General features: G+C 49.8%; 2 protein-coding genes across 3 annotated transcripts; one reads left to right on the forward strand and one right to left on the reverse strand.

Annotated features, from left to right (window-relative positions):
- Window positions 1-1,510: 1,510 nt before the first annotated feature.
- Window positions 1,511-10,577, reverse strand: ISOC2 (isochorismatase domain containing 2). Of its 2 annotated transcripts, none has more exons than XM_061569898.1 (6): window positions 10,477-10,577; window positions 8,319-8,491; window positions 7,826-8,038; window positions 6,888-6,958; window positions 3,679-3,796; window positions 1,511-2,585 (listed from the first exon to the last, which is right to left on the reverse strand). In XM_061569898.1, exons 2-6 carry the CDS (start codon window positions 8,442-8,444, stop codon window positions 2,511-2,513), a joined length of 603 nt encoding a protein of 200 aa, XP_061425882.1. In that variant the 5' UTR covers window positions 8,445-8,491; window positions 10,477-10,577; the 3' UTR covers window positions 1,511-2,510. The 2 variants fall into 2 exon arrangements, with proteins under 2 accessions (XP_061425882.1, XP_061425880.1); XM_061569896.1 differs by lacking the exon at window positions 10,477-10,577 and adding an exon at window positions 10,333-10,470.
- Window positions 10,578-11,329: 752 nt separating this feature from the next.
- RSL1D1 (ribosomal L1 domain containing 1) lies at window positions 11,330-23,145 on the forward strand. Its single transcript, XM_061569774.1, has 9 exons — window positions 11,330-11,452; window positions 13,576-13,724; window positions 14,134-14,272; window positions 14,935-15,083; window positions 15,676-15,777; window positions 16,079-16,172; window positions 16,767-16,898; window positions 17,919-18,014; window positions 19,298-23,145. The coding sequence occupies exons 1-9, from the start codon at window positions 11,399-11,401 to the stop codon at window positions 19,724-19,726; spliced, it is 1,344 nt and encodes a 447-aa protein (XP_061425758.1). The 5' UTR covers window positions 11,330-11,398; the 3' UTR covers window positions 19,727-23,145.
- Window positions 23,146-23,199: the final 54 nt, after the last annotated feature.

Genomic DNA, 23,199 nt, shown 5'->3' on the forward strand with positions numbered 1-23,199 from the left:
GCGCTCACCGGGCCCCTCTAAGGCCGGCACTGCACAGTGACATCCCGCGATGTCACTACACACGTGTATACATTAGTACACACGTGTATACATTAGTACCCACGTGGACACCCACTTACGTAGGACATGGACCTCGGGCTGATGCATTGGGCGTGCGTGCCGCATCCACAGATCGAACCTAGCTGCCTGGGGAATGGAAATGGGCAACATGCGCATACAAAGATAAAGATCCCCCGTATAGCCGATAACGGACTGTAGAGGCAAGTGCTGCAAGTGGACCACGCCCAGCCGGTTTTGTCTCCCTCGTGATGATGTTTTACACGTTGCACCAGGAACTCAGTTGAGGCTGAGTCGACCTAGGGGAGGCCTAGGACCGGTTCAGGCAATCGTCACCGGGGTTGGTCGTGAGCGGGAATCGAACTCGGGTCGCCGGGTTCGTAGCGCAGCGCGCTAACCACCTGCGCATCCACCCACATACACACACAACGACCCCGATCCGTGCAGCCTTCACAGATTGTTGGAGCAAGGACTGTTAACTGGCACCACATGAGGGCAGAATTGTCCATGAGGCTGCGGTGTGGCCACTACCATGCCCAGCCACCTGTGTCTCCCCGGTGCTGATGTTTTACACTGACATTTCAGGTTAAGCTGACCTATGGGAGTCCCAGGACCGGTGCTTACGTCACTCGCCACTGACGTTAGCTGAGAAATCGATCTCGAGAGGTCACTGGTTCGATTCTATAACCCAACGTGGCCATTAAAACCGTGCTGGTTTTCAAGTGCCCCTCCCTCTCTGACCCCACCTGTCAAGCCAGCAGTATTAATGGGAATGCTGCAGTCTAGTCGATCGGCGGATGGCGTGTGGTGGGGTAAAAAGTGCGGGCACGCGCACCTCTTACAACGCATCCGGCCAATGTGGAAGAGAAGACCAAATGCCCTTTAGAGTTCGCTCGAGTGGAGGCCTCAGGAAGATCAAAGCGTGTGGAGCAAAACGTCGGACATCATGCCGAACGCACGGTACAACCCGAAAACACATCACGGAGGGATAGAGCACAAATCGCAACAACCTACACGCTGTATATACTCTTAGTTCTTTCGGTAAAGTCACGTAGGTAAAAAAATTAATTAAATTAAAAATAAAATCATGTTTCGGGGGCAACATCACTTGATATCAAGTGATGCAGCAAATCTGGCTGTGACGGTCCCACCTGATGACGGAGACTTGTGTTGCCTCCGAAACGTCGTGATTTTTATTTTATTTTTTATTAATTTTAATTTCATTTATTACCTACGTGACTTTACCGAAAGAACTAAGAGTATGAATCCTTGCAGTCACGAAAGCTTCAAATCCAGAAGGAAATACACACTGTATCCCTAGTATTTACTGTATTCGTTTGTGTACCTTATGAATGCTGGTGGGCGCTCTGCCAATATTGCCTGGTGCAAGCACATTTACACAACAACGCGCGCTTTTCACGAGGGATCGAAAGACATTAGACAACCAGTGAAATGAATTTAAATCTTAAATATATTTTATTTTATTGCTTCGTTTACCACGGTAATGCTGGCCGAAACAATGAACACCCTTTATATTGACCGCAGCAACAATTAAACATGTGGGGGTTCATGATAGGGGGCGCCAAAAATACTGTTAACACTGATTGCCATTTAGTCATGAATGCTTCACCGATTCTCAAGTAAGACCATAATTTTCACGACAGTCCATGTTAGATTGATTGGCCAATTTGTTAGCTATTGTTTTGCTCGGATAAAATCCACACACACACACAAGGACAAAATGCTCCAACAATTTACTTTATGTACTGTCCCTTTTAAGTGACGAGTTATTGGCGTGGTCATTGATGGCCAGGCAGAAATAATCAACTTACAATGTAATTACAGAAGGCTGGTGTTAACCCATGTAAAGGAGAGAGCCTGGCAAAGTCAACAAGTCTTTTTCAAAAGATCTGTGTGGCATTGCGAGTTAACAAACGTCTGATTGGTTTGGTCCGAATAGTTGCTAGTGTTAATATGTGAAAATGTAAAAGTTTAGGGCTTTAATCAACCACAAAAAATAACAAAACATTAGAATGCCGCGGCATGCCAGAGGAAGAAATTACACATCCCAATATGCTGGTACCAGTCCCTGGAAAGTAGATCCGCTGCTGGCTTTCCAAAAAATGTTACTCATATTCACAAGCCCACTAAAACGATAGCGCGTTGATTTGACCTTCAAATGAGATTCCATCTCTCCGATAGGAGTGTGAATGGAGCTCTCTAGCCACAGAATCAGCCCTCTATTTGAAACGTATATATGCATACATACATGGAATTATACATGCAATCATATATGCATGTACATTGCAGATTGTATTTCTGCATTAGGAAACAGTTAATCACGTGTGCATGTGAGCATCGCTAATTTAGATGACAGCTCTTTTTTTTTTCTGACATCCCAGTCGACCGCTTCTCGTGTTGCGAGTCGTTCCGCCGCTTTAGTTTAACGTTTTTCATGCAATGGGAGCTCCTCCAAACATTCCCAGAAGCCCCGTGTCTGGAACTGGTAGGGCTATTATCTTCTGTACCTGTAACATAAATGGAAGAAAATTGTTGAATTGAGTCAGGGCATAAGACTGGATGTGTGTGTGTGTGTGCGTGTGTAGTGACATAGAATTGGTCATGTAGCAGGATAGTGCTGGCTGCTGGCGGGGAAGGGGATCTGCAGCTTACAGCAGCCCTCACGACAGCAGCAGGCCACGTGATAGACCAGAGAGGGATCTCGGGGAAAGGTCACGGAAGGCTCACACGAGGAACCCGCGGGTAGGTTCTAGAAAGGGTGCGTGGCCGGGGGCGTGACCGGGGGCATGACCGGGGGCGGAGCCAGGCCACGCTGACAGTAAAAGAGGGGCCCCTGGAGGGGAGCTCGGGGCTGTCGTGTGGAGTGGGATCCCCGTCGTACTGCTGGAGTCTTCGCCGTTCTTCTCTCGTCGTCTTCGTCTTCACCATCTCGGCATCGCCAGTCAGGCAGTCTACCAGCTGTCCTGACTGGGAACCATAGTCGGCTATAGACGGATTATTGGAAGTGTTAACCCGTTGGTGCGTGTTAATAAACAGAGTGCCTCCAACTCTTCGTGTCTCCGAGTCAGTCACTACACGTGAATACCAAACGACTGGACGTGTCTGTCTGGTGGGAAGTGGTGGCACACTGCGCTAAGAACCTGGCGACCCGAGTTTGATTTCCGATCATCGCTAACATCGGTGACGAATATCTGAACTGGTCCTGGGCCTCTCCTAGGTCGACTCAGCCTTGAATTGTGAAGTGTGTAAACATCAGTACTGGGGAGACAAAGGTAGCCGGGAACAGCGCTGGCCACCCACAAACCTCGTGTGCCGCATCAGCACTTGCCCCAACAGTCTGTTGAGGCTATACGGAGGATCTTTGTCTTCGTACATGTGTGTGTGTCTGTGCATGACTGTGTGTGTCTGTGCATGACTGTGTGTGTCTGTGCATGACTGTGTGCGTCTGTGCATGACTGTGTGTGTCTGTGCATGACTACGTGTGTCTGTGCATGACTGTGTGTGTCTGTGCATGACTACGTGTGTCTGTGCATGACTGTGTGTGTCTGTGCATGACTGTGTGTGTCTGTGCATGACTACGTGTGTCTGCGTGTGACGTGCCTCCCGGAACTTGGGGTGCTTGGCATCGCACAGGAGCTGCAGGATGATGCACTCGCTGGTCGTGATGAAGACGCCACTCTGCTTCATACGCTCAAACGCCATCAGCCGGTCCACCTGGCTGTGAAGGCATCGCACGCACCACCACTTATACCGAGGTGTGATGTTTTCACAAATGCCGCTGAATGAGTGGATACTCCAATTCATTCAGCAATGGTCAAGAGGTTAAGACGATTCTCAAATGTGGAGAATTCATTTTCTCAGTGTGGTCACCAACGACTGCACACAAACACATCACGTGAAACTGGGATTTTGAGTTAATATGGCCAATTTAAAGTATCAGTTTGAATGCCATACAGTGAAAAATGATCTGCAGCAGGGTGAGACGTTTATCCCCGAGTGTGAATGAAAAGGTTAGCATCTCAGAAATAGTTCTGATATCTGTAATTCCTGTAAATATAAAATTAGTAAGTCACCCCTGATATCCCAAGGCACAATAAAATATCTATTTTGCTCAATGTATTATCTTGGAATGTGATGTATTGTAGATGTTTTTGTAATACAGAGCTAGTTAAACAGCCTGCCCATATCCCTCATCCCCCAACTTCAGACGATCCAAAATACCAAGACTCCTCACACGTAAACAAGACCACGTTACCCCTATACTCCGATCCCTCCACTACTTCCCGATCCAATCCTGGATCAATCCTGGATCTACAGGACATCTGTGAAAAAGAGCTTCATAGCTCACAGGATTCCTCCAGTATAAGTACAAATTCAGATTATGATTCAATGGCAAGATCGATCCTCTATGAATCCTGTCTACTTCTCTCATCTCACTCTACTCCCCTCCACACACTCCTACCTCTCCCCTCTCATCTCACTCCACTCCCCTCCACGCACTCTCCTGCCTCTCCCCTCTCATCTCACTCTACTCCCCTCCACGCACTCTCCTGCCTCTCCCCTCTCATCTCACTCTACTCCCCTCCACGCACTCTCCTGCCTCTCCCCTCTCATCTCACTCTACTCCCCTCCACGCACTCTCCTGCCTCTCCCCTCTCATCTCACTCTACTCCCCTCCACACTCTCCTGCCTCTCCCCTCTCATCTCACTCTACTCCCCTCCACACTCTCCTGCCTCTCCCCTCTCACCTCACTCCCCTCCACACACTCTCCTGCCTCTCCCCTCTCATCTCACTCTACTCCCCTCCACTCTCCTGCCTCTCCCCTCTCATCTCGCTCTACTCCCCTCCACGCACTCTACCTCTCCCCTCTCATCTCACTCCATTCCCCTCCACGCACTCTCCAACCGCTCCCCTCTCATCTCACTCTACTCCCCTCCACGCACTCTCCTGCCTCTCCCCTCTCATCTCACTCTACTCCCCTCCACGCACTCTCCTGCCTCTCCCCTCTCATCTCACTCTACTCCCCTCCACGCACTCTCCTGCCTCTCCCCTCTCATCTCACTCTACTCCCCTCCACACACTCTCCTACCTCTCCCCTCTCACTCTACTCCCCTCCACACTCTCCTGCCTCTCCCCTCTCATCTCACTCTACTCCCCTCCACACTCTCCTGCCTCTCCCCTCTCATCTCACTCTACTCCCCTCCACACTCTCCTCTCCCTCTCACCTCACTCCCCTCCACACACTCTCCTGCCTCCCCTCTCATCTCACTCTACTCCCCTCCACTCTCCTGCCTCTCCCCTCTCATCTCGCTCTCCCCTCCACGCACTACCTCTCCCCTCTCATCTCACTCCATTCCCCTCCACGCACTCTCCAACCGCTCCCCTCTCATCTCACTCTACTCCCCTCCACGCACTCTCCTGCCTCTGCCCTCTCATCTCACTCTACTCCCTCCACGCACTCTCCTGCCTCTCCCCTCTCATCTCACTCTACTCCCCTCCACGCACTCTCCTGCCTCTCCCCTTCATCTCACTCTACTCCCCTCCACACACTCTCTACCTCTCCCCTCTCACTCTACTCCCCTCCAACTCTCCTGCCTCTCCCCTCTCATCTCACTCTACTCCCCTCCACACTCCCCTGCCTCTCACCTCTCATCTCACTCTACTCCCCTCCACACTCTCCTGCCTCTCCCCTCTCATCTCACTCTACTCCCCTCCACGCACTCTCCTGCCTCTCCCCTCTCATCTCACTCTACTCCCCTCCACGCACTCTCCTGCCTCTCCCCTCTCATCTCACTCTACTCCCCTCCACACACTCTCCTACCTCTCCCCTCTCACTCTACTCCCCTCCAAACTCTCCTGCCTCTCCCCTCTCATCTCACTCTACTCCCCTCCACACTCCCCTGCCTCTCACCTCTCACTCTACTCCCCTCCACACTCTCCTGCCTCTCCCCTCTCATCTCACTTTACTCCCCTCCACGCACTCTCCTGCCTCTCCCCTCTCATCTCACTCTACTCCCCTCCACGCACTCTCCTGCCTCTCCCCTCTCATCTCACTCTATTCCCCTCCACACACTCTCCTACCTCTCCCCTCTCACTCTACTCCCCTCCACACTCTCCTGCCTCTCCCCTCTCATCTCACTCTACTCCCCTCCACACACTCTCCTACATCTTCCTTCTCATTTCTCTCCACTCCCCTCCACACACTCTCCTGCCTCTCCCCTCTCATCTCACTTTACTCCCCTCCACGCACTCTCCTGCCTCTCCCCTCTCATCTCACTCTACTCCCCTCCACACACTCTCCTACATCTTCCTTCTCATCTCTCTCCACTCCTCTGCAAGCACTCTCATACCTTCCCCGTCATTCAATTCTACTTTTCTCCACACAATCTCCTAAATCTCACCTCTCTGCTAACGTCGCTCACTCTCCCCTCTAGAAAGTAGGGCTCTCATCGTATGCGCAAAAAAGCCACTTTTGTTATTCATCTGCATCTGACAAATCCGTCACATCTCTGTTGTTCTGAAATCCTCGGCACACTCGAACGTCATTTTTGCTGTTCATGAAACCCACATACACCTGTACTGTGCACCCTACCCTTCACCAACATGCCCTGACCAGCCTGAAGTACGGTCAAACAAGCCCCAAAACCAATAAGACCTGGAGAGGCTGTCATCCAGCGGTAGATCAACAAAGTTATAAATAATTATCATAAAGGGGTAGTGTGCATGACATTTGAGAATTCCATCTAAGTTACACAACCACCGTATTGGACTCTTGATGAATGAGCATATTATGCTGAAGGTAATCAACCTGCGAGCGGAACAGGCGTCGGCGATCAGGTGTACATCCACGCCTCGCTCCAGCAGGTCCAGCGCAGTCGCCTGGCAGCCATCACCAGGGCAACCATCGCCACGGCAACCCGTGATCACCATAAAGTGAGAGGGTGTGCGGGAAATAGGGTCGATACAGGAACACACGCAAATAACTTAACACGACGTAACATTGGCACGCGCAAGCCATTCGATACTATGCGGGTCATGTTGTTACCATTTGTAAAAAGCCATCAGTGGTTGTGCTACTGTTGAAATTGGCACCCACGATAGTAATGATAATGTGTTGTTTAAGTTGTATATGGAGCATCGTTCATGTAAATTGCATCTCACAATCACTGAGGCGGCAGTCGAGCAGGAAGGCAGCCAGGCAGTGAGCCGGCACCAACAATTGCCCATCCAAGGCCTTATTCAGGCTCAACCACACGATGCCCCCACGATGCGGTCTAACGATATCAGGCGCATTCCAGGTGATTCACTCGTGGGCAATGAATTCCAATTTCAGCATCCACAAGCGGAAACATGTCGAACCTCACGCACGCAACTCTACAAGAGAACCCCGGAGCTTAAGAGTTGACACCAATCGCCGTCACGCTCGCTACCCACGACGACCGAGTTTATGAAAGACCCAACACAGAAGATCGCTGGGTTTGATCTTCCACGAAGCTCACGGTCCACCCTAAACCACATCCGCAGAAACCGTGGCAGCAGATGCGGATACCTGATGCAACAAATGGAACGTAAAAAAACTCTCCAATAGTGTGCGACTGTGGTCATCCAGCACAGACCGTACAACGCATAACGACGCAATGCCCGATTCGCAAATAGGAAGGAGACATCGCGGCGGAGTGTCTGGCTTGACCACCTGCACTTGAAATTGTAGTCGATGCCCTGCATCTAGATCGGCTGCCCCCTCACCATGACGCACGCCTGCGCCTCGATTCCGCACAGCACCACGGAGCGCGGCGCCGGCAACGTCTCCAGCAGCGCCAGGACCTCCGGCATGACCATGCTGAGTGACGTCTTGGGGAAGGTGGGCAGGTCCGTCGCTCCCAGCTCAGACACCGTGGGGCCCAGGCCATCCGGGTACTGCTCCGTCACGACGGCACCCACCCCCAGCAGCCGCGATGCCTGCAACGGGCCGTTCGGTGCTTGTGTTTATCGTCGTGGTCTTCTTTTCCTTTACAATTTGATTCGTCGTAGTTTTTTTTTTTTCACCGATTGCGCTATCGACGTATTGCGCTATCGAGACCTTCGTCTGCGTGTGAGTTTTGTGCGTGCGTGTGTTGTGCGTTCGGGTGTTGTGCGTGCGTGTGTTGTGCGTGCGTGTGTTGTGCGTGCGTGTGTTGTGCGTGCGTGTGTTGTGCGTGTGTTGTGCGTGTGTAATGAGCAGTGCTTTGGCGATGTTCACTTGCAGTAGTCGCGCGGACGCTTGCACGATCTCGGGAAAATAGATGACCCTATTGCGGAACCTCTCCTGCATGTCGCACAGCAGCAGCATGGTACGCGCCGGCACCAGCTTCCCCAGACGCAGCATCGTGTCCGATCGCACACCAACACGCACACGGGATGTCTCTGTGTAGCCTTCAGAAAAACAGGAGCAATTTTGGTACGGAGGCACAGGCAACCACAGACATGCGGGAAGGCGGCCAGAGCTGGCGCCAACAAATTCTCAAGCGCTGTGGTCCTGTAATTGGATGTATGGCCAACTACACGTACAAAGGCAAAGACCACCCGGTATAACCTTCAGACTGTTGGGGCCAGTGATGTAAGTGAACACCTATGAAGATCAGCACGGAGCACGAGGGGGTGGTAGGGCCAGTACCACGCTTGGTTGACCTTGTTTCCCGAGTGCTGATGTTTACACACGGCACCAGCTCCTGATTTAAGGCTAAGTCCATCTAGGGAATGCCTAAACAAAGTTCATACACTGAACACTCACATAGCAGCACGCAGATACACATACCAACCCATCTACGTACATATGTAGTGCCTCCTACTCCTAGTGTCTGAGTGTGTCACTACACATACATGACCACAGATGCAATCCAACTCACAGCAACATCCACCCACATACAGAATTACACATGTGAAAGTTATAAGGGTTGTTTTCAACTAGACGCATGGCCTGTAATTTCTCTTTCATGAAATCCACATGTACACATGTGCGTATGTGTATGAATACCGTACTCATGCGGAGCGGTGGTGTCGCGGAGACTCGAGATCAATTACTGCTCAGAACCAGCACCAGTGACAATTATCTCAACCGGTCCTGGGCCCCCCCTAGGTCAACTCAGCCTGAAATAACTACCCTAGTGCGCTTGTAAGCATCGCCGCTGGGAAGGCAAAGGCGGCCGGGCGTGGTGTTGGCCCCCCACCCCTCGTGTGCCGTTGCTGGCCTTCACAGGCGCTACTCGCTAACAGCACTTGCCTCAACTTTAACGCATTCCTGCGGAGGGAGCTGGTAGGAACGTTGGGTTGCTCGGTCAATGGCCAGGGTCAACGGCGGCGTGGTGTATTCCGCAAATATGCCCGACTGTGAGGGCGGGCACAAGCCGGCGTGAGTAGGTTAAACGTTGAGTTTTATAAGGGCACCACGGGGTGACCAGCCCCTCCCCACCCAGCCCCTCCCTGCACGACGGACGGACGGACACAACTAATCCCCTGTGGGCTGGTGTAACCAGGAGGTTCCTACCAGTATAAGCTGAACTGTACGGTACATTGAACTTCTTTCGCACCGTACGTAGCCAACCGAGCCAATCAGAGGTTATTTGAGGGGGGGTTAGACCTTGATACCTGCGCACGAAGCAAGCCAGCCTGCGTTATGTTTGACGCGGTATGCTGCCACTTATTGATGCAACTGCGTGCCGTTCTGCGCGCACTGAGGTCAAAGGAGGTCAAAAGGAGGTCAAATGCCTCCCAGGCGAAGCGCCGCTGGCGTGGTGGCCACGCAACACAAACCCGTGGTCTAACCACGCTGCCGAGAAGAGGGCCCGAATTATACTCAGAAGCGTTAAATAGCTAACGATAATTTTACGAATTTAAAGAAATGGAACAGGTTGCCTCTGGAAACGCGAGCAGCAATTCCAACGTTTGCAAATGATTGCCACTGCTATCAGTGCCCGAGCTTATTAGGGATCGATTCAGACCTCTTTGGTCAGCCCGTGTAACCCTTTTAAATCTCAAGTTCATCCCATCGCAAGCGGAGAAACACAAACGCATCGAGAAAATATTCTTGGTTCTTTCGGTAAAGTCACGTAGAAGGGAAATAATAAAATAATAACAATATAAAACAATTTCTTTATTATTTTATTACTTCCCTTCTACGTGACTTTACCGAAAGAAGCAAGAAAATGAATCGCTGCAGTCACGAAAGCTTTAAAGTTTAAATAAAAATTTAACATCGAGAAAAGTTAATTTTTTACCCGTATGGAGCTGAGAACTCAACGTCCCCGTACAATAATAAAGGTAAACCGTATGGCACGTTATGAATTAGTATTGTTGTTGTTATAAATGAATAGTTGTTGTTACGAGTCGGTGGGGTGGACCGCGAGCCGCTTGCAACTCACCCACGACCAGCGTGCAGCTTGGATCGATTACAGCAAATCGACAAACGATTCCAACACTCGATTACATCTGTTCGTGAATCGTCTGTGTTTAATTTAAACCCTCGCAATACGTGGAGTATGCAAAGTGACCCGTGTGCCAAATAGGGTCCAACGCTCACGTGTTTCGCAAATAATCGATTATTTAAACACGGGGAGGGGTTGGTGTGTGTGTGCAGCGTGATGATTGGAATCGACGGAGCTGGAATTAATCGGAATCGAATCATCGATCTGCGTCAACGATTCCTGCATTGGGTTCAATGAACCAGAATCCTCTCTCCCCATTGGTCCGCGAGCCGGTGACGTCACTATCGTAAAACCCATGGCGAGATCATCGTAAAACGATCTGCCGTAAATCATCGAAAGGACTACAGTAATCGATTAAAGTAATTCGATTGCTAACAATGAGCGCAAGAAATCGCGTGTCAGAGAAACTAACGTTTGTAATTAGTTGTAATTAGTTAGTGGAGGCGTTATACGATAGATCACAGTGTATTAAAAAAGTGTAACTGACGAATGATTCGATCTCAAAAAATGCAATGATTCGATCTCAAATCGAATCGTTTTTTTTTACAAAAATCGAATCTCGAGTTTCTGAACTCTGAATCGTTATCGAACCCACCCCAAACCTTGGGCAATGACGTCACCGTCGTTTAAATTTACACTTCGCGTGTCGTAAAACAACACACGCCCCTTTACCGTAAAGCGTGACGAGCGCCTGCGCGCGCGGCGGTGCACGGAAGTGACGTCACTCTCGCAAAACCGAACGTGACGTCACTGCCGTAAACCAACTGATACACCTTTTTACGTCGGCGTCGTAAAAGTTCTCTCGCCGTAAAGCGTGACGAGGGCTATCAACCACGTGGAGCAGCAGCAGCGAGCAGAGATGGCGGCTGTGGAGGAGCACGTGTGCCGGACCCCGGGGCTGAACAAGTCCCAGGTTTGTGATGATGATGGTGGTGGTGACGATGATGATGGAGGACGAGATGCCTCCTCGCTCGCTCACAGCTGAGAGCTGAGGCGGGTCGAGCGGGATGCGTGGTGGGTGCGTATGCGAAGGGCGGCACGTGGTGGCCGCGCTGGGTTTAGGCCCTGCGATGGTTGTTGGCTGGGCCCTCGTGCGAGTCCCATGAACCGCGTCGTCTTTAACGCGCTTCTTCGTTAACCATCGCCGTTCACAATCAATTGGCGGCCGTGAGCAATCGGCTGCTGGATGAAGGCCTGCACGAGCGCTCGCCATCCCTAACGGTGTTGCGATGCGACTTAGTGGCCTACCAATCCCAGCGCCTATTATCGTGGCCGCTTGCGGCGCGACCTGCACGGCGAGAGCCAGACGTGAGATGCTTGTGGCGAGAAAAGCCAGAATGTTTTGTCTTAACAGCACAAACACGTGTACTGTACGGAATATAATGCACGCAGGCTGGGTACATTAAACCAAGCCCACGCTTCTGAGTTCAACGTAGCCATTAACTCGCGGCTTAATGCGTTTAAAATGTATATGTTTGACGGTCGTGTTCTGGCGTTATCCATTCTACGACTATCGGATGTAAGGCCCTTTTTTTGTTGATCCACTGCTGGATGAGGGGAGGGCATCGATCTCGTGAAATAACCAGCAGTGTTTCATTTTTTACCTACGTGACTTTACCGAAAGAACTTAGAGCATGAATCCTTGCAGTCACGAAAGCTTCAAATCTAGAATTAAGGACTGTATACATGCGTACGATACTGTATTTGAGATCTTTACAAACCATTGGTTTTCATTCCCAAAGGAGGCCCGGAGTACAAAGACGTGTACAATGTAACGCGTAATCCGTGCAGCAAACCGAGCATAGCCATTGAACACGTGGGCGGCGTTCAACGTAGCTGTTTATTATTATTTAACACTAACGTATCATGGTCTCAAATGGATGATTAAAATTTCACAATTAAATACCGTTCTGTGATTTTAGAATTATTTGAGTGGTAGCCACCGGTTTTATTTTCGACATACAGTATAACATTTTCTTCTTCTTGAGTCTTGGTAACTTGTTGCACTAAATAATATAAACTGGCTTGCAGGAACCGTTTGGCTAACAGTTTTTTTTTAATCAAATTTACCACCTCACCGAAGTTGATTATATTTAGAAATGTTTTGAAAAAAAATATTACCCAGTTTTAAATTCATAAAGCCTCCGTGTTAAACTCAGTGTTACATTCATAAAGCCTCCGTGTTAAACTCAGTGCTACATTATTGAATGAAGCCAAATCGGTTGCACGAAGCCAACTTGTGTAAATAAAAAGATAGGGATTCTTGGGAAAATTATTAAAATATAGTTTGTGTAAATCTTTTACAAAAACTTAATCTGTGACTTTCACCCTTGCATGAGCACGATTTCGAAAGGTACATTTGTTTTAGCCTGGAGAGTGGTTGGCTGGGTAATTACCTTGTGCAACAGGTGTTACAGAATGTGGTGCTACATTGTGGCCAGCAGGGAGTAGTGCAGCAAAATCCATTGTTACAGTTCACCTGCACACCCAACCTTCAACCCACACTAAGCAGTGCTATGAAAGTTAAGTGTCCTAATAATCCCCATGCCCCGCACTGCATGTTGGAAGCCCTGATCTCGCAGTGGATTTACACAAAGGGATGTGCATATACAATGAATGATCATGCACAGGAGTTGAGTTAGTTTACGGCATCGCGTGACTGAAATGGATAATGACGACGCGGGGTGCCCTTCATCATGCTGGGGATAGAACGCAGCCTATGATGATGGTTATGTACGTTTGTTGAACTTCTTTCGCACCGCACGTAGCCAACCGCGCGAATCGGAGGTGTCGGGGGAGGACAACAAACTAAACACAAACATTTCTAAAGAAATGAGTTTTCAATCGATATTTAAAATTGCATCGCTCCAGTGGCTTCCTAATATGGGACGAGCGTTCCAGATGGCCGCAGAAGCGCATCCATTGTGGTGACCGTCTTTGTTCGATGGCCAGCCAAAAGGCGCTGCTGCGTGGATGGTAGCACTGTGGCGGTGGTGGTGGTGCTGACGCCGGTTGCCTTGTGTCCCGTGGCTGCAGGTGAGCTTGGGCATCAAGGCTCTGATCGAGCATCACAACAAGAGGCCGGTGAAAGCGGAGAAGAAACAGCCGCTCTTCGACGTGGCCAGCAGAATCCAGCTGATGGTGACGGTGTGGCGCATCCCACCCGAGGACTGCGTCATCAAGATGTACGTGATGCCGCCACCTCCACCCTCTTAAACACAAAGCACAGGCCCTGTCTGTCACCAGGCATCTGGCACACCACATTCAATAAAAACAAATAACGAAAACGGTAACAGACAATATGCTCCTTTCCATAGTTGTCTTCACATGTATATAAAAGTAGAAATATCTGACTCGTGGACTGTTGCGAGTTCAGTGCCCTCACCAAAGTGCCCCACACCCGGCTGTGAAAATAGACACGTCTATGTGATAACTCGAAGGTAGGTGAATTAATTATCCCAATAAAAATTAACACCATTCCCCAACAACTCTCCAGAGTGCTGGGATCATAGACGTGCCACCACCACACCCACCTCGGCAGTTCCCACTGTGACCTGAATGTGATTTGCACGATCGCGTCTCTCTCTCCCGTAGAGGGCTGCCGCACTCGGTGTGCTCCGACGATGCGGAAGTGTGTCTGTTCACCAAGGACGAGCCGAAGATGAGCCCCGAGCAGACGTGCAGCTTCTACAACAAGCTGCTGCAGAAGAGCAACATCAAATCCATCACTCAGGTGTGTACTGCTCTCATTCTCCCGGCGACATCTGCAGCTGATGCGCATTGTGAGCCCAGTGCCTTGATTTGGATTCCCCACCACGGCTATCAGTGGCGAGTGATATCTGAACCGGTCCTGCCCGCCACCAACTATGTCAACCCGCACTGACCGGCTTGGTGAAGCATGGTCAAACAACCCCTGTGCTTTTGACACCACATGATGAGACGTTCAGCAGTAGATGGACAAAGGGGGGATGTACATTATACACGCGGTCCTCGAATTAAGTCTGACTTTCGTCAATCTTTCAAAACACCATTATTAACTGCTTGATATATGATTGACAGTTTATTAAATGTGATATTTTTATTCTTACCTATAAAAAGCTGCATATAGGACCCTTGATCAGGAACATAAACCCCTATTATGTCATTGTTTCGCTTGGAAAATCGGTCTCGACTTGCATGGTTTTGACTTGCTGCGCCTTTTCTCGGAACATCACCTCATGTAGGTCCGCGGACCCACCTGTACAATATATGGCATCAACAGAAGTATGATGAGGAAATTGGTAGACAATCGTAATACGACGGAGATAATGACAAAACAACCATAACGAGTGGCCACTGACACCTCGTGACCTTAACCGTGATGATTGTCTCTGGCACCCCGCTCGTCACGCGCAGGTGATCCCCTACCAGACGCTCAAGAAGGAGTACAAGCCGTACGAGGCGAAGCTGAAGCTCCTGCGCAGCTACGACCTCTTCCTCGCAGACTCCCGCATCCGCCGCCTGCTACCCTCGCACCTGGGCCGACACTTCTACGCGGCCAAGAAGTGAGCGCTCCACTGCGGTGCGGCGGCGCTAGCGCCGTCGTGCGGCGGTGCTTGGCGTATTCTCACCGATGAATCCTAATCGGTTGCTTTGCGGGAGATTCGTGCGTTTGGTGTTTGCGTGCAAGAATTGGTGATCCACCACCCCTCGCCTCCATAGTGCTGGATTACAATCGTGGTGGGGTGGGGGGCGGATAGTGAAATGGTTAGCGCGCTGTGCTACAAACCTGGCAACCCAAGTTCGATTTCCGTTCACGGCCAACACCAATGACGATTATCTGAACTTGTCCTGGGCCTCGCCTAGGTCGACTCGGCCTCAAATGAGTACCTGGTGCGGTGTGTAAACATCGCCACTGGGGCGACAGGCGGTCGAAGGTTGTGTTGGCGACTCACCCCCCTCGTGTGTCATGCCGGTCTTCATAGGTGCTCGCTAACAGCACTTGCCCCAACAGTCTGTTATGGCTTTGGGGTGGGGAGGAGAGTTGGAATCGTGAAATACATTTTGATCTCGTAACGATCCATTACGGGCGTCTGTCCCCGCGCTCGGCTCGCTAATCGGGGTTGTTGTGTGTGCGTGTGCCTTGTCCGTATCAAGGGCCCCCCTTTCGGTGAATTTGCTGCACAAGCATCTGGACCGAGAGTTGGGCAGGTTCATCTCGGGGACAGCCCTGCATATCTCGAGCAAGGGGAACTGCAAGTACGTGTTCGTGCGTTTGTCTCCGTGTGCTTCGGCGTGTGCGATGGCACCGGTGGAGCAGTAGTTTGCACACTGCGATGATGATTGGTGATGACCGTAATTGTGAAGATTGTATGTTTATGTATTTTGAACTTCTTTCGCACTTCTTAGCCAACTGTGCTAATCGGAGGAGCGACAAGATGGACGACGATGTTTATAACCGCGATGGACGACGATAATTGTGATGGTGATTTTGATTCACGATGACGACGTTGTTGATTACGGATGTTGATGCGTATTGTTGGTGATGTTTGTCTCTCAGTACGGTGTTGGTGGGCAACACGAACATGGAGTTGAACGGTATCGTGGAAAACATCATGACTGTTGCCTCGACGATGGCCAAAAAGTGTCCAGGGGTGAGTCCTTTTGTTCCCACAGACCATGATGCACCCGGGCAAGAGAGGGGGGGAGGGGCAGCCATCAACAGCAATAGTTTCCGTGCCGGTTTTCTATTGTTTCTCAGTAATTTTATTCCCAATTGTAACTTGATCAATGACCGTCGTTTCATAAGAATCAAAGAATCCATTAGGGAATCTCCTAGGGTCCTGCAGCCCTTGGTGGTAGAGAACGACCAACAGATGCGGATATCACAGAGACCGCTGAGGTTCCTCATTCAAATGACCACACACATTATAGGGATAAATACGTTACCACTCCCTTGGCATACTCCCTTGAGTTCGATTCCCGTTCACGGCCGACAACGGTGACGTTTATTTGAACCGTTCCTGAGGCTCCCCTAGGTCGACTCGGCCTCAAATGAGTACCTGGTGCGGTGTGTAAACATCACCACTGGGAAGACAAAGGCGGTCGGGCGTGGTGCTGGAAACCCCCATCCCCTCGTGTGCCGTTCCCAGCCTTCATAGGTGCTCGTTAATAGCACTTGCCCCAACAGTCTGTTTAGGCTATATGGGTGATCTTTTGTCTGTGTGTGCGCGTGCGACACCCTCCAGGGATGGGGCAACGTTAAGGTTCTGCACGTGAAGACGCAAGTGTCCGTGGCCCTCCCGGTGTACACGTCGAGCCTTGACGCCATTGCCACCGTGCTCAACCGCAAGGACCTCTTCAAGTCTACCGCTGACGAGGCAATTGCTTGGAGTGTTTTGCTGCTCGACATTTCAACACGATTGGCCACTTTGTTGAGCTGTCATTTGTGGTCGGGTCTCTTCTGACAAATAAGTGAATTGGTCAATGGGTTTTCTTTGATTTGTTTATCTTTCCGATGCTTTGCACTCCTATCGTGTTTTTATATTGTTGTTGTTGTCACATTCTGACCCCGTGGCCCGTACTGGAAATCAGAAAATAGCTTCATAGCTCATCAGATCCCTCCAGTAGGAGTTCTGATTCCGACGTAGCTTGCGGGAGCTACGATCGCCAGGGTGCTCGACTTGCTAGTCCGCGTCCCAGTCGACGGATGATGCAATTCTAGCAGAATATTATGGTTGGGGGGGGGGGGCACTGGCTCCTTCCTTGATAATGAGGAATTTCCACTGCTGGTTCAGATGTGAGCAACACCCCACACTTGTTTGAAGTTGAAAAAGAGTTAAACGACCTGTGGGTTTGAGAGTTTATTTGAGCCCCGAGTAGCCATGATGTGTATATTTTGACGATTTTTCACAATTTAATGCTACTATGATAACATCACTTACGATTGCAATTTGACATGAGCATTATAATCGAGCTATATCCGTTTCATGTCTCTGTAGCTTAGTTTTAGAATTCGTTCCGCGATCAATCAGGAGGTAATCTGCCCGAGCTGAATAGCGCTGCAGGGAATTTAATATTCCGATGTGTTTGTGCAACAATTGAAATTCGTTCTGCTATCGTCTTTTTTTGTTTTCATGAACATTTCATTGCTGAACTCAATTTTAGCTTCCGTCAGTTTGGTGATGAATGAGACTATCCTCGTCACATGAGTTATCACCACCTGGTTTAACAAAACCGACTTGATTTGACACAAAGCCTAAGAAAATGTGTTTAACTGGTGCGGCGCCGGGGTGAAAGTCCTACGCTTGTCGGCACTGCAGCGAGTCGATGCGAACCGCCGACGTGAACGCCGCGTTAAGACCCCCCCCCCCCCCGCCCCCCCCCGGCTTCGATTGCAGGAAAAGACAAACGGGGAGGAGAAGAAGAAAAAGAAAAAGCGCGAGAAGCCGACGTCTCCCGGCGAAGGCTCACCGGCCAAGAAGGCCAAGTTGCAGGTGCGTGCGTGGTAACTTTGCTGTGGCTTCCTCTCTGGTTTGGAACTGCGGTGGTGGCGTTGTGGCTTGCGTGCTGCTCTCAACGCCCGTATATACCCGAGTTTGATTCCCGGCCACGGCTAACACGGGTGGCGATTAGATAACTGAATCGGTCCTGTGCCCTCCTTTTAACTCGACTAGCATTCCTGCCAAAGTATGGTCATTCATCCCCCACGAACGAAGCGGCTGTGGGAGGCACTCCTATAGCAGTGGGCGTGACCAAGGGATGTACGTGCTCGCACACTACATTTGTGCATGTGACCCTCTGTTCTCTAAAAGGGCCTTTGAAACATGGAAAAGTTGTCGAGTCAAATGAGTTAATGTTCAAATGAGGATTGGGGCAGTGCTCACTTCCATTGGTAGTTTTAAGAAAGTGGTAGAAATTTCTCTGGCCACAAACATTCCCCTGTTCAGATGTGTCGTAAGATCGCAATCACAAGAGTAATAATGGTGTTTTTATATAGCGTCATTAAATCATATTTATCGAGGAAAGCAAACGCTTAAGTCCCTAGACTATTTGCGGAGGATCCTTCCAAGTTTTTTTTGCAGTAGGTGGCGATGATTGCTATGTATAATCCCAATTTCAGAATTAGTAGTTCATTGTTTTTTATTGCCAACTTTTGACCATGACTCCAGCACGCAATGGCCTACTTTAACAAATGACGTAATATGATTGAAGCCGATGGCGGCGCCGTACTGTTTTGTTGCGGTTTAAACACCTGCAGTAAAATAACCAAAGCGGCAGCTGGAATTCGAACCTTGAACCAACACGCATCGAATTGGCCACCGCTTGGCCATTGCAGAGTTTGCAGGCCTCGACATGGTCAGCAGGGGGCAGTGCAGTAAAATACAGGAAAACCTTGGATTGCGAGCATAATTCGCTCAGAAAACGTGTTTGTAATCCAAAGCACTCGCAGTTGTGATCATGTGATGCTCGGCAGACAAAGCGTATATACGTACTACTCGTATTGCAAGACCTCGCTCGTTTATCAAATTAATATTTATTTTAAAAATGTGCTCTTCTTGCAAAACACTCGCAGACCAAATTACTCGCAATCCAAGGTTTTACTGTACATGTTTTGTACTTGGTGATAACTTTCCTTGCTCCCTGCTCCCACCAGCCTGATCACTTGCAGTGACATATGATCAAATAACCTGCATGCCCCACACAGGCATGGGTGGTGGTGGGGGGGGAGACCTTTAGCAGAGAATTGACCCAGATCTCTCTCGTGTTTGTGCTGCAGGCCGAGGAGAAGCTGGGAGAGCTCCCCACGACGGAGGCTTCGACAAAGTCGTCGGCCAAGAAGAAGAAACGAGCTGTGGCCAAGGAGTCTAGCGTTTGCGTAGAGAAGGAAGTTAAAGCTGTGGAGGAAGATGAGGTGGTGGCGTCGGTGGCCGATGAAACTTTAATCGGGACCCTGGCAAAGACCCCCGAGGAGACTCCGTCTAAGAAGGCGAAACGCAACCGCAGGAAAAAGAAAAATTCTACTCCTATTACGGGGGGGCCAGCTGCTCAGGTGACAGAAGATGACGCAGAGGTGACGGCAGGACATGGAAGAGGAAGCGGCCGTTGTCAGCTTCTTGTCAGAGATTCGGAAGAACACTCCGCTAAAGACCCCCACCAAGAAAAAGACACAGAAGGAAGAGCAGACCCCATCTTCCGCGCAGTGTGACAGCGCTGCGAAGAGGGAGAAAAAGAAAGTCTCTGCCATCGTGGTGGAAGAATGCGCGTCTCCTGCCCAACCACTCTGTGGCCTTGCTGAGAAGGTTTTGGTGAAGACACCGAAACGAAAAGGCGTCAAGACTCCCCAAAAGCCAACTGCTGACACGAAGCAGGAGGCAGAGAAAGAGGACATTGTGACAGCGAGCGATGTCCCTGCATCTCCTGCGATTAATGTCTTGTCTGCAACCCCTGGGAAGTCCACCGTGAAGACGCCGGCTAAGACGCCAACACAGAAGAGAGCGAAGACCCCTTCAAAGCCGGCATCTGATGACGTTAAAGAGGAAGAGAACATTCCAGAATCGATGGGCGTCGATGCAATTCCCGCCATTGCCCCCTTGTCTGAAACGCCGGCGACAAAGTCTGTGAAGACTCCAGCTAAAACGCCCAAACAAAAACAACCAAAGACCCCTTCAATGCCCACTGTTGCCAAAGGGAGAAATGGGTTCGAGGAGGGGGTTTCTGCGGCTGGTGCCGACCACGGTGAGGTTCCACAAGTCATCGAGTTGTCCGATACTGAAGAAATTGCGTCCACAAAGACACCGAATAAAACACCGAAACAAAGGAAAACAAAGACGCCTTCCAAGCCGGAGGCTGCGAGAGGTAACGACAAGGAGGGAGTTTCTGCAGTTGATGTGGACATTTGTAAAGCTCGAGTTGTAATCGAGTTATCTGATTCTGAAGAAACGACATCGAAGACACCGGCTAAAACGGCGAAAGTCACCCGTGCCAAGACGCCCGCAAAGCGATCCGTTGCCGCACTACGCCCTGCTCTTTCCTCGTCGACGGTAATAACGGTCGGAGAGGGGAGCGTGAGCACGGCACCCCGCACGAGGCAGGCAGTGGAGTCCGGGAATGCTGCGGGTAGCGGCCCTGCACAGGAGGAGGACGATGTCGTGATGGAACTCCCGGCTCGCACGCCGCGCCGCAAGGCGGCTCTCGCCGCTAACGAGGCCATCATCGTCCTGAACGAGAAGAAACGAGGCGGAGGGAGGAGGTCGAGGGCCAGCGACGCGTCGGCATCCGAGACGGGGAGCGAGTGCGGCAGCGACGTGGGCTCGGGCCTGGAGGATGGCGTGGCCGTGGGAGAGTGGGCGGCTCGGCGCGGGGAGGGGGGCCGGCGTAAGCGATAGTGCCGAGAGCGTAGCTCTGGAGTTAGGGGTGTAGATCCTTGCCGCGCCCGGGTCGTGCCGAGTCAGCCCGCCGCGGTTCAGGAGGCACCGGGTTGTTTTATTTTCACTTTGAAAACTGAACTGTGCCGCTGACGTTAAATGCATAATATAAGTGTAGCAAGACTCGTGTAGATGATGACGGCTGTGTTTGAGTTGTGTTGACTGATGTAGTAAAAAGTGTCATTAACCGTGCCCCCTCGCCCTGCTTGGCCCTAAGCCAGATGCACATGTGAGGCCAACTATAGCATGGTTTGGTTGTGGCTGTGGAAAACTACCCGTGCAGTAAGGGCCCCCCGCGCTGGACTGGCTCGGATCTGCCAGTGCAAAGTTGTTGGTATTGGGCGTCTCCGTAAACCAATTCTCGCACTTGGCTGTAAATGATGAGAAATTCGTCAGACAGAAAAGTGATTGCTAGACTGCAAAATCCACAATCGTGACCATAGTTTCATCGAATTGGTCCTCCCATGTATTTTATGCTGTGGCATCACCATACCCTGTGTCTAATGGGTTAGACCACCAAGGTTGTGGCCTTAAACCGTTATAAAATGGTTACCTTGTTGAATCTTGTTTGTCCATTTGCATTATACACATGGAATCCATTTGGAACTCTTACCACGTGTCAGAATGCCCTTCGGAAGTGACACATTTCCTCGACACGCTAGGGGGCACTGCATATTTAACCAAATAAAAAAAACCCGAATATTATTTTTTTCCATGCAGTCATTGCCGACCAGAATCGAACCATAAACCCTCTTAACTTCATAACCTACTTTAATCCCAAGCCTGCTGAACCCTGGGTTCGAATTTGGCTTTGGCAGCTCAGTGCTTGAACCCCTGAGCCATCTGACCACATCTTTGTAATTGTATCTGCCGCATACATGTAGTTCATCTTTAAGTTAAGATGTAGCGTCTCTCTGCTCAAATCAACATTTGGATATTGCGCATTGCCCTTAAGGGCCTTGAGCTGTTAGTGGAAATTCCATGTTTACATGGGCAGAGCAAAATGTATATTCCCTGCTGTGGTGGCCACAAGTGTTTAATATACCATCTTAATGTTTGCAGATGCCAAGCGTTGAAGTTAAGGTTTTGGATCTGAGTAATGTTACTCTGAAAATTCGACCCCTTGTTTTCAAATTTATTTTAAAGGGGTGAAAATGCAATTTAACTTTGAAATCACGAGGAACATCAATAGAATATGGTCCAGTCTTTAATGTTAATGTATGGTGGTAACAGAAACTTGGTCTTACGTTATAAAAACAAGGGAAAAAACCCTGCAGTTATCGGTGAAGGTAAAATAAAATGCGGTAGTGTAGTTTAATTCAGATCTGTAAATGATGAGAAAAAATAAAGGAACAATGAATTCTGGCAGGAAACACATTTGGCAAGCAAGTGTGCAGTTGTGCATGTACCTCGGCCTTATCCAGACCACGAGCTCAAAGGAACTGAATGTGTTGCCATTTTGTTCATACGACCAACTCAAGGAGTAGAGAAAATGTGGCCATCCCTACAAGCAGCAGTGAAACTGGCAACTCGACGAGTTTCATCCTCAGGACTCCTCATGAGTCATTGGTGTTCGCCGATGCCACGAGTTGAGCGGTGCACAACTGAACAGCCCTTCAGAGCCCCGAGGATCACATTGACCTGCCCTTAACCATCCAGCATGCATCTTGTTTTTCAGTCACGCGAAACTCAAGCTGTGCAGTAAAATATCTGCATATTCGCATTCATTCAATTCAAATGCAACGTGTAATTAGTATATTTTTTAAAGTGTAAAATGCCCCGTACGTTTGTCGCTTGCCTGGAGTGTTAGTTGCATGCCTACTATCTAACGCTGTAGAAGTGATGAGGTTTGTGTAGCACGCAGAGATATTCCCCTGGCTGGCTGGACTACGAGTTTCCATAAAGCGGTACAGTAAGTAGGCAACAGGCCTACTAACCTGTACATTTTATTAAGCGTTATGTTCTTGAGTGCGTGCGTTTATTTCCGGGCGTTCTGATTTCCGCCCACTGCATATGCATCGATACCTTGTAAGGAAAACATTAGCCAAACGGGACACTCCTGAAAGTCTTGAGACTCCATTAAGGTGTCCTTGAGGATAGTACTGTTTGCAGAAAAAGATCATAGTTTTGTATTGCTTATGTAAACTTGTGTTTTGTAAATCATTACGAACAAGAACTAATAAAACTCACATTGGTATTACATTTGTCAACCTGCCTCATTGAAATGGTGGACATTCTACATTCCTATGCCAGG

The sequence above is a fragment of the Lethenteron reissneri genome, chromosome 44, assembly GCF_015708825.2.
Source record: "Lethenteron reissneri isolate LAM-NWPU_2019-01 chromosome 44, ASM1570882v1, whole genome shotgun sequence".
Lineage (NCBI taxonomy): Eukaryota > Metazoa > Chordata > Hyperoartia > Petromyzontiformes > Petromyzontidae > Lethenteron > Lethenteron reissneri.